This window comes from Tinamus guttatus, unplaced genomic scaffold (genome assembly GCF_059628265.1).
Source record: "Tinamus guttatus ecotype Peru unplaced genomic scaffold, ASM5962826v1 Tinamus_guttatus_pri_ptg000235l, whole genome shotgun sequence".
NCBI classification, from domain to species: Eukaryota; Metazoa; Chordata; class Aves; order Tinamiformes; family Tinamidae; genus Tinamus; species Tinamus guttatus.
In genome coordinates this window covers 471822-488727 of record NW_028288769.1, presented here as the reverse complement: position 1 = coordinate 488727, position 16906 = coordinate 471822, and the positions used below count along the sequence as shown (strand labels likewise).

The 16906-nt window shown below is 37.2% G+C and overlaps 1 protein-coding gene across 1 annotated transcript in view; it reads right to left on the bottom strand.

The window, feature by feature from the left end:
• NALCN (sodium leak channel, non-selective) overlaps nucleotides 1-16906 on the bottom strand; it is a 218594-nt gene that overhangs the window by 18396 nt on the left and 183292 nt on the right. Inside the window, exons 19-30 of the mRNA XM_088525668.1 lie at nucleotides 13548-13649; nucleotides 13041-13110; nucleotides 11660-11751; nucleotides 11380-11502; nucleotides 9122-9178; nucleotides 8625-8745; nucleotides 8392-8523; nucleotides 6710-6877; nucleotides 4914-5018; nucleotides 4117-4223; nucleotides 2091-2211; nucleotides 1907-2005 (exon numbers count right to left, since the gene is read on the bottom strand). Of these exons, the coding sequence (XP_088381794.1) occupies nucleotides 1907-2005; nucleotides 2091-2211; nucleotides 4117-4223; nucleotides 4914-5018; nucleotides 6710-6877; nucleotides 8392-8523; nucleotides 8625-8745; nucleotides 9122-9178; nucleotides 11380-11502; nucleotides 11660-11751; nucleotides 13041-13110; nucleotides 13548-13649 (1297 nt within the window). The remainder of the gene's footprint in view (nucleotides 1-1906; nucleotides 2006-2090; nucleotides 2212-4116; nucleotides 4224-4913; nucleotides 5019-6709; nucleotides 6878-8391; nucleotides 8524-8624; nucleotides 8746-9121; nucleotides 9179-11379; nucleotides 11503-11659; nucleotides 11752-13040; nucleotides 13111-13547; nucleotides 13650-16906) is intronic.

Genomic DNA, 16906 nt, shown 5'->3' with positions numbered 1-16906 from the left:
CCTACCATTGAAAAAGGATGAATAGAGTGTTAGGAATTAAAGATATTTCAGTCATGTCTGAAAGAAATCTCACAGCATGTTTTTGCAGAAGGCAGGCTGAACTTAACCTTGAGAGTGACTCCTATGGAAAGAGAGGGAGGAGAGAGCAATAACACAGGGTAGGAGATTGACAGCAGTACTATAAAAAAAAATAATAAAAGCGATCCTGTAAAGCATCTAGCTTCTCCACCACTTTTCTATTTTTTTCTTTTCTTTGTCTTGTTTTTTTCTGCAGCAATGTCCACAGGTAGATGCCTGTCTGTGTACTGAGGCGATCCTAAGGAGCAAGTGGTTCCTGATAACTCTCAATTTCCCATAGACCTGGGCTAGAATCCATGACAGATACATGCCAGGCCACAGACAACCCTAAGGGGAAAATATACCACATTCTTGCACTCAACACCACATGCACCACATCTCACCAAGGTAAAAGATAGAAGTTTGATCAAAAGGTATTCAAGAGAGAACTCTGCAGTGTGACATTTCTTCTAACATAGACACTCATGTCCAGGAAGGTGTTTCTGAAGAGATTTACTCATGTAAAAAGTGTTAACAGGCCATGAAAACGTCCTTTATAAGACAGAAGCACTCAGTTTATCTCAAGAGGGTGTTATGTACCTAACAGAAACATATATAACTAAATATATCATACAGATACAATAAAAGGAAGACTTTCCTTTAATGTTTTAATGAACTATAATTTTAAATAACTATAATTTAAATAAAATGGCTTTTTTTGGAGTCTTGCTGAAAAAGGTATACATTATATGCATTTTAACTGCACTTATAAAAAAGAGAAACTGGAATCATGCAAACATAACAACGCTTTCTCAATAGTACAGTCTGTAGGCTGCAGTCTTTATCTAATTCATTGATTAGTCTTTATTTGACTCCTTTCTTTCTTGACTCTAATGCATGATGCCTTCCTTGCCCACCCTGGACACATGCTAATTTGTTGCCCAGCTCCATTCCTGAATGAGCCAAGTGACTTGCTTGAAAGACACACTTGACAGTGTCTGCTGCAGACGTAAGTTGTGCATGGTAGGGCCATGGTAGGGCATGCAGTTTGGCTCCAGCATTGGCCTACCAGGATGTCTTGCACCCCAAACCCCAGAGCACACAACCACCCTTTCCCTCCAGTGTGATGAGTGATAGAAATACCAATCTAGCTAGCTGTAGAACAGATATCTCATATTTTGGTGCATTTTGAAAAGAAAGATCATAAAAATTAACAGCATGTTTTGGGGTCACAGAGGCACCATGAGGAACTTTAAAGAAAAAAAATCAAACTAAGTGCTGTGCACTGTGGATGTTATTTCTAAGCAGTGTTGACACAAGTTGTTCTGTAAAAAGACACTTCAGGTCTAGGGTTTTCTTCCTTTTAAGATAACCCACAAAGCCTGTGCAAGTCCTTCCTAAAACACTAGTCCCATTTTTGTTAGAATGATAGAGAATCCAATTTGTAGGGTACTCTGCTATCTACCGTGCTTTACTTTGGATCTGAAATACCATAACTGCAGGGCTCTAATGAGACTTCCAAGTTGTAACACATACAAGCAGTAACACATCTTTTTTCCTGTCATTGCATGCATGCCTACATTAAACCATAACTGCATACTCTGACACATCTGTAAATACATTGTGCCTCATGTTCAGGCTGCATCTGTCAACGTGGCTGCATCATAAATTAACTCAGACAGTTCTGACAGACTATGTGATGGATTGTTGTAATCCAGGTTTGCACTTTGCAGCAAATATGGCTTGCAATATGGCAGAAAAAAGTTAAGTTAGTCTTAAGACGTGGTGTAGATAGTGTAATATCAAAGTTGAGGTTTATTACCAAGCCAGTTCTACACACATTCTGTACCTTGTTTTCATTGAAATTAGCGATGACGACACCAACGAAAAGGGTCAGTCCAATCATGCAGCCCAGGAATACAAAAACATGAATATAGATTCCATGGATCTGAAGAGATGAAAAATACGGTTAATCATTAATTTAAATCAAAATAGTTGTTACGGAATTCAAAGAATCTAAAGAGCTTTTTTACCGGCCCAACACGATGAATAATAACATCTCTGACTTCCACCCAGCCTTTCAATGAAAGAACTTCGAAGAGCGCCAGCATAGCATTCCCCACATTGTCAAAATTGAAATTCCGAGGATTTGCCCTGAAATGCAATACACAAATAGGTGTAAACATACTTTTTTTAGTATTTACATCTTAGGTAAATACTAATGCAACTCCTTCAATGTCAAACTATACAGCTCTAAAATACAACTACATCACAGTAAATCCAGGAAGGAGGCTGCTCTATTTGTTACCTTTATTCTTCACAGCCTGAGGTGTAAATAGTTGTCTTGCAATGTTGGTGCCTCTGAAATATACCACTTAAAGCTCTGTTTCAACAAATAATTAAGCAATAGCAATGAACATGTACAGCATAAGTTTTCTTGGTTGCCGTGTATGTTTTATGTTACTCATAGCCTGAATCACTGTAATGAAGCTTATAACACATTGCTGTATCTTAGAGTGGTTTGCTGATAAAATTAGTTAAATACAGCATTAATAAAAAAATGGATTTGATGGCATTTGGTCAGATTCTGGAATAAATGTACCTGAATGGGAGAGATCTCAAAACCACATAAGTGGTTTGGACCCAGATCACACACGTGATCTAGATTCCTAAGTCAGTAAAATGGTTCAGAAAATTCCTTATTTCTTTCTCACCACGACTGATGGCCCAAAGCAAAATTTTGAGAGAAAATTGACATCTTCTTGGCTTTCTTAAGTCATATACTCTGAGCTTTTGTATCCACTGAAATTCAAAAAGGATCTTTCCAGCTGAACATTAAAAGCACCCTCTTTGCACTAGGTTAGCGCATTGTCCTTCCTCTACAGCCTGAAACAGATACTCCAAGCAACCCAGTTACTGTTTAGGAACTAGAAATGTAAATAGTTGGATTTCAGAAGAGAAGTTGAATATTTGGATGTTTCTGAAAATCCATCAGTTCAGTGAAAAAGAGAGCTCTCAGCTGTTTTAAAATGTGGCCCTTATAATCTTGAAAATCTGGCCAGCATGGTCAACATGTGGTATGAATGTCCTTGTGATAGTACATTTTTCTGCAAAAACAAAACATTCCTCAAAGTTTACAGTTTTGCTGACTTGGAGTTTTTGCTTATTTCTGGATCAAGCTGAAGTGGATTGAATTTGCTTACTCGTAGGAAGATTTGGTCTGAAGCGCACAGAAACAGAGAGTTCTGCAGCTGTCGCACTTTCACTGACTGATCAAATCACAGCACATTATTTCATTAGTGTAAGATGGTTGGGAATCCACCACTGCTGGTGCATTCTTTACCCACACACAGAGTCAATTAAAATAATTGTGGCTGTTTAGCTGATTTTGCAAAATGCAAACCAACCTACTTTAAAATATAAGCAATTAAAGAGAGATTTATTTGCTTGTTCAGGTCTTCAGATATATCAAAGAGACTTTATCAGAATACTAATTTTTGACATAATGTTGACTCTTAAATAATTTTACTGCATTATTCCACCATATAGACCACAGAGATCCTCTACACGTGAAATAGCAAGCAGTTAATAAACTTGCTGGAGATGGTTAGTATAGTTGAGAGCATGGACACAGAAGAGAAATGTTGGTTCTGTGCTATCAGTATGTCTCTGTAATAATACTAAGGACAACGCAGTAGAAATCTCAGCTCATGCCAATAACTCCTGCTGTAATAATAACCTTATGTCAAATTTCCACATACAGTAACTATTGGTATTCTTTTTTCCTTTCTGCATTATGAACAGCACAACAAGTTAAGACTTGAAAAGTTTCATATAGCTATCTTTACATACTAAATAGACTGGATGCGTTTTATCTTTTGCACCATTTGACACAAAAAAACTCAAACAAATATAAAATTTACATTAAAGTTAAATGAACTCATTTCTTATTAGTCTTGTTTCCTTCATCCCAGCTGTATAATGTCATGATATTTGAGCCATATCCCAACTTAAAAGCTGAGTTTCTAAAGAAGAATGAACCTACATGTAATAACTCACCAGACTCGTGGCACCCAAAATCCAGGCTTTTTCTCTCCAGGTCTTAGCTTTAAATTTAGGTTTTTGGAAACACTTACATTTATTCTGAAGATGCCATGACAATCTTCCTACAGTAAAATAAACCACAAGGTCAGATTAAATAACGGCCTGCTAGAGAGGTCAGGATGCAAGTACAGGCAATCAGAAGCAACGTAAACAGAAATAAACAGTTATTTACAGATTAGGATTATCAAAGGACCCTTACTCACAGTAGAAAAGTGCATCTTTTCATCAATTCAAAGAATTCAAAAAACCCTGCTCCTCCCAGGACCAAGAGGGCCCCTTATTCATTCTTTGACCTCTCCTAAAGACTACTGTGCTCTTCAGAAGATTCTCCAAACGGAAGTAAAGCAACATGGCTCTTCACCTACTTAACATTTCTAGTGTTTCTGATCTCTAGCAGACTAACCTGCTTTTCCATTGATTTAAGGATACATGTGTCATTTTCCATGATTAATTTCATGATTCATTTCCACTAATTCCATGTCCATTTCTTTCCAGATAGTATGGAATTAGTTTGACAGCTTTTTCAGATAGTCTCCAATATCTGGCCTTGTCTGTCTTCATTACATGCAAACCCAGCCTTAGCCTCATACTTTCACTCCTGAATCAACTTTCCCTCTGTCATCCTAGTTCTAAACAGAAAGTGCCCAAGGTGGCCATCTCTCATGCTAGTACTTACTGCCCCCACTTGCTTACTCCAGCAGGCAGAAATGGAACAGCATACTATTATTTTGAAGTAAGAAAGCAGTTCTTACCCTTGAGATGATGTGTGGATCATTGCATTTAGCCAGTTTCCCAGCAAATAGCTGCACTCCAAAGCTTGCAAAAACAAGCATTAACGTCAACAAAAGAATAGAAACCTGTAAAGATGAAGTCAGACTTGTCAAATCTTTCTCCTGAAGACTTGAGAAAAGGGTTCAGATCCTGCACTAACCTACAGAGAGAGCTTTCATATAGATGCCTTATTTTAAGTTCTGATAAAGTAACAAGACACCCTAGCACTACTATAAATATTATTATTAATATAGCATATAAGAACTATAGATAGAGATAAAAGCCTTCCTTGCACTTAGTGCACAGTATTGATAAACTTTGTCAACACAAGAGTCTCCGTTTACTTTACTGAGACTATTCCAAGTACTGAAATATGTGATTCTTTTGTTTTGTAGCATCTGGGCTTACTGATTAATCTGAGTAAGCCATTGCTAGATGTTTAATATCAGAACAGTTTCAGTAAATGCATGCATAACAAATTATGCTGTAAAACACAGAATCACTAAATCAGAGAATCACTGAGGTCAGAAGAGATCTCTGGACATCATCTAGTCCAACCCTCCTGCTCAAAGCCGGGTCACCTACAGCAAGTTGCCAGGATCACATCCTGTTGCATTTTGAATATCTTCTAGGTTGGAACCTCCACACATCTCTGGGCAACCTGCTCCAGTGTTCAAACACCCCGACAATGAAAAAAGGCTTCCTGTGTTCACAGCAGACTTCATGGGCTCCAATTTGTGCCTATTGCCTCTTGTCTTTCCATTGGCCACCACTGAGAAAACTCTGGCCCTGTTCTCTTTACACCCCCCAAAGGGTATTTATACACCCTGATAAGATCCGTCTTGAGTATTCCACTCTCCATGCTGTGCAGCCCCATCTTGCTTTAGTGTCTCCTCATATGTCAAATGCTCCAGCCCTTTATCATCTTCATGGCCCTTCTCTGGATTCCTGCAGTACCTCCATGTCTCTCTGGTACTGCAGAGTCCATATCTGGACACGACACTCCAGATGTGGCCTCAGCAGTGCTGAGTAGAAGGGAACAATCCTTTAATCCGACGCAGTATCTGTGAAATGCTAACTGGCTTTACACTGTTCGTTCTTGCTCTTCTACTAACTGTCTACATATATTTTGTAGCTTGACTTTTCTATAACAACCTAAGCTAACACAAGATGAGAAGGTCTGTTATTTAGGCTGACATGTATTGCCTAGGAAAACTTGGGGTCCTGTGACAATAGATTAGCAACGACAGACTGGATTGTTGTTGTAACTATTACTATCACTATTACTGCACAATCATCAGCATGTAATGAGATAACAAGATCCATATCTGCAATGGGCAACTGTTTTATCTCTGACCGCCCTTCAAAAACCCTGGAGGAGATGGAGAGCTGCAGTTCTGAAGCCAAATTTACTTTCCTTCTTGCAGAGTTGCCATATTTTGCCTCTCATCTTCCTTCCCTAGCTAGAAGTATGAATAAGGGGTATATTTTCTTTCATTAGTTCTTCTAGGTAATAATGACCAAATATATACTGAACAAATAATACCATTTACAAAATACATATTACAACAGCTTTATTGAGTGTAAATGTAAATAAATAATTTACATTCTGAATTTTTAAACTGTTCTGTGTTCCTCTGCAGTGGTAGCTTCAATACATTTCTTCAAAGAGAAGTTAATATGGGATAGCAGAGATTAGAAAACATATAGAAAAACGATAACTTATTGCTCCTCTACATCTTTTTGTAACAACAGGAATAAAATAACTGATACATACCAAAAAGATTTCCTTAAAGCCACTGAAGAGCTCTCGTACAACTTTCCTCATTTGAGGGACCAGTTTAAAAATTCGAAGAGGTCGGAGACAGCGAAGAACCATTAAGAGCTGAGCGCCTGATTTAGCAGGGACGTTCTGAGGCATCCAGCACAGGAATATTAAACTTACCTTGAAGAAATATAGTAAAAAAAGGTAAAGAAACATCAGGATTGCAGTGTTTTACTTGGCCTACAAACACCACACAAACTCAGTAAATGAGTTCCTAGATTAAGACCTTAGATCAGGCTTTTTATTCTTTCTCTCCCTGTCAAATATGCTATCCTGAAGCTGAAACACCGTCACTGAAAAAGTTTTTTAACAGAGTCTATAGCAGTTCTTCTTTGCATTTTTTTACAGGCATAAGTAGTTTTGCTGCATGAGTATTCAGCATTTCAAAGCATTAGCCATGTCTTGTAGTCTGTAACAATCTATGCAAGCTGGTTACTTGTTATAAAGCCTGTTAATTGTTTCTGAATCTCCTAAAGGCAGAGATGAGAGTGTTACACAGAGATGTCCAAATATGGATGATCAAGCTGATATCACTATTATGATTAAAAATATAATGTGATTTAAAAAAAATAATAAAAATAAATAACAGCAACTCCAACGAAGCAAATGAAAAGGAGATAGTAGAGCTTCCTTCTCTTTTAGACCCTGGGCACACTTAGTACCAAGGTGTACCATCTCCATTTTCCTGCAAAGAAATACAGAACACAACCAGCAACATAACAGATTCAGAGGCATTTCAAGAAACTAATGCACTTCCTTACTATGCATACCACAGTTGGATTTTTTTTCTATATAGGTATGCATATATTTATTTATGGTAACAGTAGAATCTTTGATACAAATTGATCATGACAAATTTTATGCAACATATCTGTCTGGTGGATTAATCTCTGAAAGATTTAATCTAAATCCATCAAAGGAATTTTACTTAGTAATTTCTTCAGCTACGAAATATTTCATACTATATTACATTGAGCACTGTTTATAGCACATTGTGATACGTTAAAGAGAAAGGAGAAGCCCTTCTCATATATGAATGAAATGCAAGAAATGAATACTGGACAGTGGCACATTTTTTCCTGAGAAATACTTCTAGTGAGAGAAAATAGAAACGTAGAATATAAAAAGAGATGCTGTTGCTTTACATTATTTGTGCTATAGCAACACAGGCAAAACCAAGGATGTGCTTTCCATTCCCCTTTCTGTTAAAGGACAGTGCCTTTTGAAACATTTTCCGTAAAGCATAACTGTTCAGAGGGGAGGAAGCAATGAATGACAGATGACAGAAATAGATAAAGATTATCCTATAAAACTGCTGAAGCAAGGGCAAAGATCTGGATCTTGTGTTGGAATTAAATAAGGTCTGATGCATTAAACATATCAACACACAAATATTTAAAAGGGAGCATACAATGAAAAGCCTATACTAAGTTGCCAGGCAGATAACAAATGCCAGCATATTTGTAGATGTCTGTAGCTAAAAGGCTGCACATGAAAACAGTGGTGTTTGTACACAAATTACATTATTGAGTTTGAACCAAGGTTCTGGGCCAGATTTTTTTTAACATTCCCAAACAACAAAAGGATCAAGACTAAGAATGCTACAGAAAACTCCCATAAATATAAAAGCTTACAAGATATATAAATATGTCCATGACTCCTCCGAAGTCCCTAATGACAGCAGTTGGTGTAAAAAACAAGCCATCTGCCATAATCTTCAGATTAAGCTCAATGCTCATGAATATTACAAAAACATATTCAGCAATCTGAAAATCAAAGCAGAGAACAATCACCATTTAGTAACAGGCAGTGCAGAAAAACAAGGTGGCTGTGCTTTGCTAAATGTGATATGATTTACTAGCAGTACCTGGAGTGTTGGAGCATGCATAACTCTTCTAAACGGGGATTCAAACATCATGGAAATGCAGGAGCATATGGTTACAATGATCATGACCCAGTCCAGGTAAGTAACCAACCCCAGCAAATCACTGCAAAAAATACACAAATGTAACCATTACAGAAATGTCCAGAGTACTATGACATATCTACTGTGTCTACACCACAGTTAAGTACTTTCCTATGAAAAATATATTAAGCTGAGGGAGGTCAAAGATTTCTCTATGTCAGAAAAGTGTGCCAGAACTAGGGAAGTTACAAGCAAATAAAGAAGAAAAGTCTGATAAAAAAGCCTTTCCCTATTCATCCCCCTTCCCATACAACTTCACGAAGAAAAAAAAGACTTTTTTTTAGGATAAAAGAAATACACATATTTATACACATATATACACCAATATGCATGTGTGCGCTCACACACTTAAACTGTAGGTTTATATGACCAAATGAAGTTACTTTTGCAGTGCTTACTAAAGCTGATGGTATTTAGTATTCTTCACAGCTCCAGTAACAGGATCTGTTTTAGAACTATGAAAAGAAAAAAAAAAAGATTGTCATTTAAATTCTATTCTAGATACTGTTATAATTATAATGTGTAAGCATTACCTTAAAGTAACTAACATCCAAAATCAAGGAAAAAATTATCTTGGCTTAATTTTAAATGTACATATGAGTTTCATTTCATTTATGCAATGTTAGACATATTATCAGTAGTTAGTACCACCTTGATTATGGCATACCAGTGATTCCTCTAAAGATTCTTTAAATGGTTAGCTTTTTGACTCATGGTTTTGTGAGGAGAATTTAATGCAAGGATTTAATTTTCTGTTTTGCTTTTGGTCAGAGCCGGAGGAGGGGTAAGATAACCTCGCAACTGAATTTTATATTCTAAAGCGCTTCCCCAAGAGCTCCTTCTGTCTCAAAACTTACTCTTAACTGACGCAAAGTCCTTCCACAGGCTCTATTTCTTTATAGTTTGTTCAATCATTTGTTGATTAATATTCCTAGATTGTACCCACTTGGGTCTCTTATAAAGCTACCTTGCTTCACCTACAACATCCAAACATCTATTAGGCCAGAGAAGGTGAGAATCACTCTGTAAGTAATAAGAATATATGTAGGCAACCCTAGTAAAATTCCTCTCTAGTAATTATTTAGGTTTTCTATACCAGGAAGAATGGTTTCAGCAAGAGAGGCTACAAGAACACCACCTGATAACCCTTTCCTGCCCCTGTGGTTAGGGGCACTTTTTATTTATTTTTCACATCCTTGCATTAACTCATGCAGGAGAAGGATCTGTGCTGAAGTCTCCTTTAGCCCATGTGATGGTTCTAGTTGTTGGAATGTGAGATTGTAATCAGTATGTTTAATGGGGAAAACTGACCTGACTGAGGCACAGTCATCAGAAGATACTTCATATTTATGAATTACAAGAATTCAAGGTGCATGCAAGGTGCATGCAAGGTGCAGGCCTCTTTCTTCGGTCCAAGGTTGGCCAGTTATCCTCTTCTGCATGTACAATAGTTATGAACCTGCTGCCTTCTGTGCGTTCTTAAGCTCTTTCCCGCACTGTATATAGCACCATTCCTTAACTGTTTTTACCAGAAAAAAAAAGTCATGTCCTAACACTTTGCTTAACAAGCTGGGTGGGGGGCAATGAATCAAGTAACTTGGATTCAAATAAACACCAAATGATTGTTTAACAAAATCACAGCTTTGCTTTTATTAAAATATTAATAATAAAAATATCCTCTAACCCTTCTCACAGCAGGCTCTGAAATATATCTATAAAGTGGATTTGAATGCATATTTACATACTTTGTTTTGCTTTTTAAATTTGCACCTTCTTCATGGACCAGTGGACACCAATCAAGTAACAGCCTCATAGAAAACCTTGGCACGGAACTCATGGCTGTGCTGGAGCAACACCTAATTACAGGTATTGTAAAACTGAATATCTAACCTGCCTGCTGCTCTACGTAGAAATAATTTGTTAAAGGGCCTAGAGGAAAACAATAGTAAAGCAGGTGCTGAAAGCAGGTCTTCCAAGTGCATACCCTTGAGCTATCCTCAATTTATGTCATATGTTTGCAAGATGACAGGCATTAAGCTTCAAAATTGGGGTACCAGCTATAGACAGAGGATTAGAAGAAGAGTGATTAGGTCATTTTGTATCAGGCAGCCTGTAGGCAGGTCTGTACCTGCCACATGTGGGCACAGCTGCAGTTTAGCTGCTGAGTCTTTCTGCTTTTCAGCTGGTCTCTGCTGAACTGCTTTTATCTCCCACAGCTGAATCCTTCCTGGTTCCACTCTGGGCTTCCAATTACAGGCTAAGGAGGCTTCAGATGGGCAGAAGTGGGATTCATTTCTCTTCACTTTTCCCTATTTTTTGTCTGAGTCATGGCTGGCCTATAAAGACTCCCTGAGGAATGAATTGCAAGCTGACTCCCCAAGCTCTAAAAATAGCGATAGAAAACATTGCTGTTTTCTTCTTAACTGGTGTCTTCTGTTCCCCACAGTCTTGACCCATCTCAGCATCCCAGAGTGCTCAAACGACTACGGCCTTATTGTGTTGCTTTTCCTCCAGCAGTAAGGTTATACCATAGGCAACTGGCTGCCAGCTGGTTTCGTGACCACATCATGCACAGTTTCCCTTCCAAAAGAAAGATTTCTGAGAACACGAAGGATAACGCTTGGCTGAACCAAGGGTTCATATGCAACAAACTTACGCGTTGAAGCGAGCTCGCACAACCACTCGACAAAAATTCCTGAATCTGTGCTCCCGGCCAACTATGAAAAGCGGTTTATCAAAATATGGATGATTCTCTCGCAACTCCTCCTCTTGGACTTTCCTTGTAAAAGAAAGGATGTAAATTATTAAATGATATGCATTGTCCCTTCCAAAAATATCCCCTACATTTTTAAATCACACTTCTCAATTATTTTTCCTTCATACAAAGATTATTTAATACAGAAAAGTGCATGTTCAAATTAGTGATTTTTCAATACCTTTTCATTTCGGCTTGTTCTTTTTTTTCTTGGATCATCTTTATCTCACTGTCTTCTCTCTGTGCATTTCTGTATCTCACTGTATTCGAGTGCTAGAAGCAAAATGATTCCTTTAAAATGAGATCTTTGACTTTTTTAATATGCAAGATATGGCATTTTACAGAGAAATAGTCAATGAAAAATCTTATTTTCCAAACGCCCTAGGCATCAACTGTGTCAAGCATACTGCACAGTATTTTCTATCTAAAGCACAAGGCTGCTTATTTTCAGCAAGGCTAATTTCAGTTTTAATTTTACATATGAAGTGCCATCCAATGCAACTATTTACTCTAACTGCAAAGTAGGTCCTGTAAACTCATCTGAGATCTGCAAACTGGAAAGAACTCCATCAAAATGACTGAAGGCAGTAATCGGGAAAGAAAAAGCTTTGGACACACTGAGTTCCTTGGCCTTGCTACTTGCACTGCTACACTAAACACAGGAAGGTAGTAAGCTGTGCTGAATATACATGTAGGGACTATATAGACACAGGAAAGATGAAAAGTGAGCAAAGACAAGTTTCTGTGCTCAGCCAGTGGAGGGTGCAGTAATTTTTTTCTACTGAGATTTCACAGCTTCTTTGGCTCATTCCTGGAGAGGTAAGGTTATGGGCCCCCTTGCTATAGAGAGACATTAGCAAAGCCACAATCTGCTTTGAAATGTCAGTTACTACAGTTATCTATAGTTTCTTTCTATCATCATGGAATGCAATTCATGAATTCTTATATAGTTCTTTTTAAGTATGAATCACATACACTCTGGTGGTTTGGAAGTTAAGAGACCAAAAACTGCTCTGGAATTTTCTTTGATGTAGCCATAGCAATCCATAAAATATCAGTATGAATTTGCAAAAGTGGAAATGTACTACACGGTATGAAACTACAGCGCAGGGAAATTTGTGCTTATTCTTCTTCTTTTTTAGTCTTTGTCCTTTTGTTTGACAGTTCTAGTGTTTGATAAATATTGTTAAACTTTCACTGGGAATTCTGAAGTACTGTTTTGCCAGCCTGAGTTATTTCTGTAATTCTAGACTGAGGCTTTTTAAGATATCCTGGGTAGCAATTCAGTGTTCCTAATGCAGTGTCTACAGTTTCAGTGAATCTATTTCCGCAAGTATTTCAAAACCAGTGAGTCTATCAGTGAAATAACCATGGCAGTTATTTTGAGGATAGTTCTAATACAATTACCCCATTTGTTTTCTGATTTCCTTACAAGATTTCAAATGACAAATTGTAAGCATGATCACAGATAGGCATTGATCTTACACAAGCAGTGATTATGTAGTACATACTCCTATTTCTTGCATCCCCAAATTGAAAACATGATATCTATGAGGACTTACATCTTGAGTCAATGTTTCAAGAGATTTTCCTCTACTGATGCGCTGGCTGTTGGAACCATGTCTCAGTGACCTGGAACAATCATAATCAATTTAACGATACATTTTACGATAAAATTTTGACCTTTATAGAATAGCCACTATAAAGCGCTACTTTCTAGACATACAATATTGCAAATTCTTATCATTTCTCTCTCCCTTACTTCAGAAGCTTATGTATTCTTCAATTGTTTTCAATATAGTATAACATAAGCCAATTTCTTTCCTTCTGATCTTTAAATTGATAGCTTTATAGTCAGTGAAGGAAATGACATTTGAAATGAAAAGGTTTTTTTTTCCCCATTTATAAACTACAATGAATTTCATTACAATTACAATGAAGAATGTACAATTTGCCTCTTTGTAGAAGTCGTTTCAGTTTTACGCAACTTAGGTATTGTGCACCTTTAGTTCTTTTTATGACTTTTATTTTAAAGATATTTTTAACCAGTCCTTCCTGTCTGCGTTTACCTGCGTTCTTGCCGTATATGATGCTGGACACTAAGTATTGACCTTTCTTTTGCAGGCTGCCCCTCAAAGGACCCACTCAACATGCGTTGTCTAGTGCAGGCCCTACAAAGAAATACGATGCTGATAAAAAACTGTTGTCAGGATAAATGATAGTTTTTGAGCTAGGGAACTCAAACAAGTTGTCTTGACTTTCTTGGAATACAAGTGCACAGTAACACAGAAAAAATGAAACAGCAACACTTTTTTTTTTCTTCGTAAAACATCATATTTCTAGGGCAATGTCTCCCTCTCTGATCTGATGATCCTTCTCTATGCTTTAGCAAGGCAGCCCATCTGTGAAGTGTTTTTCAGTTTGCTGTAGAATCTCTGTTCCCGCATGACTTCATTCACTAATTGTGAAGAAGGCCATGGAAAGCACCAATTACCAGTAGGAAAAGCTTCTCAGGAATAAAGAAGCGAGGTAGAATATCATTGTAGGGCAGTCCTCTTCCTGAGCTCTACTTATGCTCTACTTATTTATGAACACATTTGACGTTAACAACACATCTTGCAGTTTTCTTCTATATAACCAGGCTCGGGTAATGTTTGAAATGAAATGCTGCTCACTGTTGTTACTCTGCAATATGAAATGTCTGCTCTACGGAATGCATTTACTGCAGCATTTTGTTGTGTGGGGATTTTGCAGTTCTTTGTTTATTTGTTTCAGTTTGCTTCTGCTGGAGTTTGGCAAAAACATACTGCACAATATTTTGCCAGAACTGACTTCATTTAGATAGCCAGTAAGTGTGCTCCAACTAAATGGAGCATGCATATTTTCCTTTTGCTGGCAACAGCAAAATAGATTTGTTTAAGACAAAGATAGATTTCCATTAAAATAGAGCTGGCATAACTATTCTGATGGTAGACGAATGGAATTTCAAATTTGGAAAAAATATTTTGGCTTACTAGGAATGCTACAAATTTAAGTCCACACAATATATGGCTCACTGCTCTTTTTGTCTGGTGCAATTATTCAGAAAAACTCTCACAAGGCCCAGCTGGTAATATTTCATACTTTTTAATGAATTGAATCTCCATTTTTTTGGAAAGTATGCAAAAATATACATGCTATTGGAGAGACCGCTCTATTGACAGTTCTCTGTGAAGTTTGGATAAATGCTATCCTTGACAGTATGGGTCCTCAGGCGTATTCTTTCCTTAGTATTGTTTAACGTGATGATGAGGTCTTTTTTCTTCTTATCTGCAATTTCTTCATCTTTTGGATTTAAACATGCAAATGACAGGAGTGTGAATCCAAAGCGAGATCTGGAATGAAAATGAGAAGCTTAGGATGTTTTTCGATGTCACCACTGACAATTATACTAGCAAGTAAAAAAATACATTGTGCTACACTCATTACAGAGGCATTAAATTACATTAGATGGACATGGAAGTATCTTCCTATTTAAGAAAATCACTCTGTGTCTTGCACTAAAATACAACTTATCTTAGCCAAATCATGAACATTTTAAAACCAATGGATTTTAAAAATTATGTTCCATAGGATGATCTGGTATAATACTGTCAGAACATAGTAATAGTATCATTTGAATATCTATGAAATTTACATATAAAAAAGGATATATTTTATTTGATAAAAGTAGATGCTACCTAACTCCATTAAAGTGATGGTCCAGTTTACCACTGGACAATGGAGAGTTCTGTTGTCTGACTTCTTTCTTACAAAGGTTTCTTGCTGTGATGAAGATTTTTTTTTCCTCCTGTAGATATGAATTATTCTGCTGTTTTAAAAGTTAGCTTTTCTTACATCAACAATAATATTGTGCTATTAATGATTTTCCTTACATCAGCAAGTGACTTCCACAAAACTTTCTCGAGCTTGTACACACTTTGCTTGAACACCAAGCTGCTTTATGAGTAGAGAACATAAAATCTTAGTGTGCATTATAAAAGAACATTACCTGCCCAGGCCATAAATTCTTTACTTGACTTGATGAAAAATATGGCTTATTTGATTATTATAAAGCAACTTAATCATACACTATAATAAAGAATACATGTGCATAAAGGGAAAGTCCTGTGGAAAGGCTGTTAGGATTTTCTATGATGTCTACCTTAATTTAGATGTCTCAATCCGTATTTACCACTCACACACACTACCTAATTTTAAAGAACTCCAATGCCAATTTTACAATGAAGTGATTAGAAGTTGTTAGCAAGAAACTTCTGTATTTTCACAAAGATGACACTGTGAAAGAGCAGGGTTACTTTTGAGAGTTCCTGTCTTCTAGCATTCTCTACTCTATGGGAATTAGTGACTTAATCTTCTTATTAAAAGACACATTCTGCTTTCCTTTCATGTCAGGAACAAGATATTTTTCAGCAATTCAGGCATCTGGAGGTGCAGACCTTTTAGGACTTTTGGAAAGGTCAGTGTGTGCCAAGACATTTCAAAATTCCAGAGGTGTCTACCTTAACATCTACAATAGGATTTATCTTCTTAATGTAAATACCTACACTTACGGGCTTATTCTCAGCACCGGTGTGTGAGTCAGCTGCCTTTGCTTCCCTCATACTCACTGGAGATGTAGGCCTTAACTGAGTTGCTCCTAGAGAGGAGGCCATTGCCAGCTGCCATACCAGGTGGTATTTCGCCTTGTCTCCAGCTGCTGCCCAAGAAGTCTATGGGTTCCTCATAGATTTCTGTCATATTTGCCAGCCCCCAAAGGATGTTTTGGATATCCCCAGATATATCATATATTACCAGATGCCTTTATGTGGGCAACTTAATTGAGCACTTCATCAATTCAATTAATGGTGTTTGGAAGCTATTCAAGTTACATCATAAAGACATCTAAAAATAAAGCAGTCAGGTAACTATCTCATTGGGCTCCAGTGCTTGCATTAACTAGATCTCTGCTGACTACAGTGACAGATTTGATACTTAGCTCCCAGGCAGGTGTGGTAGTCTTGAGCTGAATCCCACATCTGGGACCATCATTGTCCCACAGTGTTAAAAATCTAGTAATATGTGGTTTGCTAATTGGAGTTTAGGAAAAAAAAAAAGTTTTGCTACATCTTTATGCATTTGTAGCTATCAGAAGCTTTTGACATTTGTTTGGAAATGCTGGAATCCTGGCAAAAATAACCTTTTTTTTTTTTTTTTTTTGCTAAAGCTGTTCTTCAGCTGTTCTGACCTTTGCATAACACCTGTACCATAGATAGCTTCATGTCTGCTTGTGGAAGAATGAGCAAGTTAGGAAACAGGAGACAAGACAATAGGAAACATGCCAAGTCTTCCCACTTTGTACTTACTTTGCAGTACTCTGAACACAGTCCAGGCAGCTGCAAACCATATG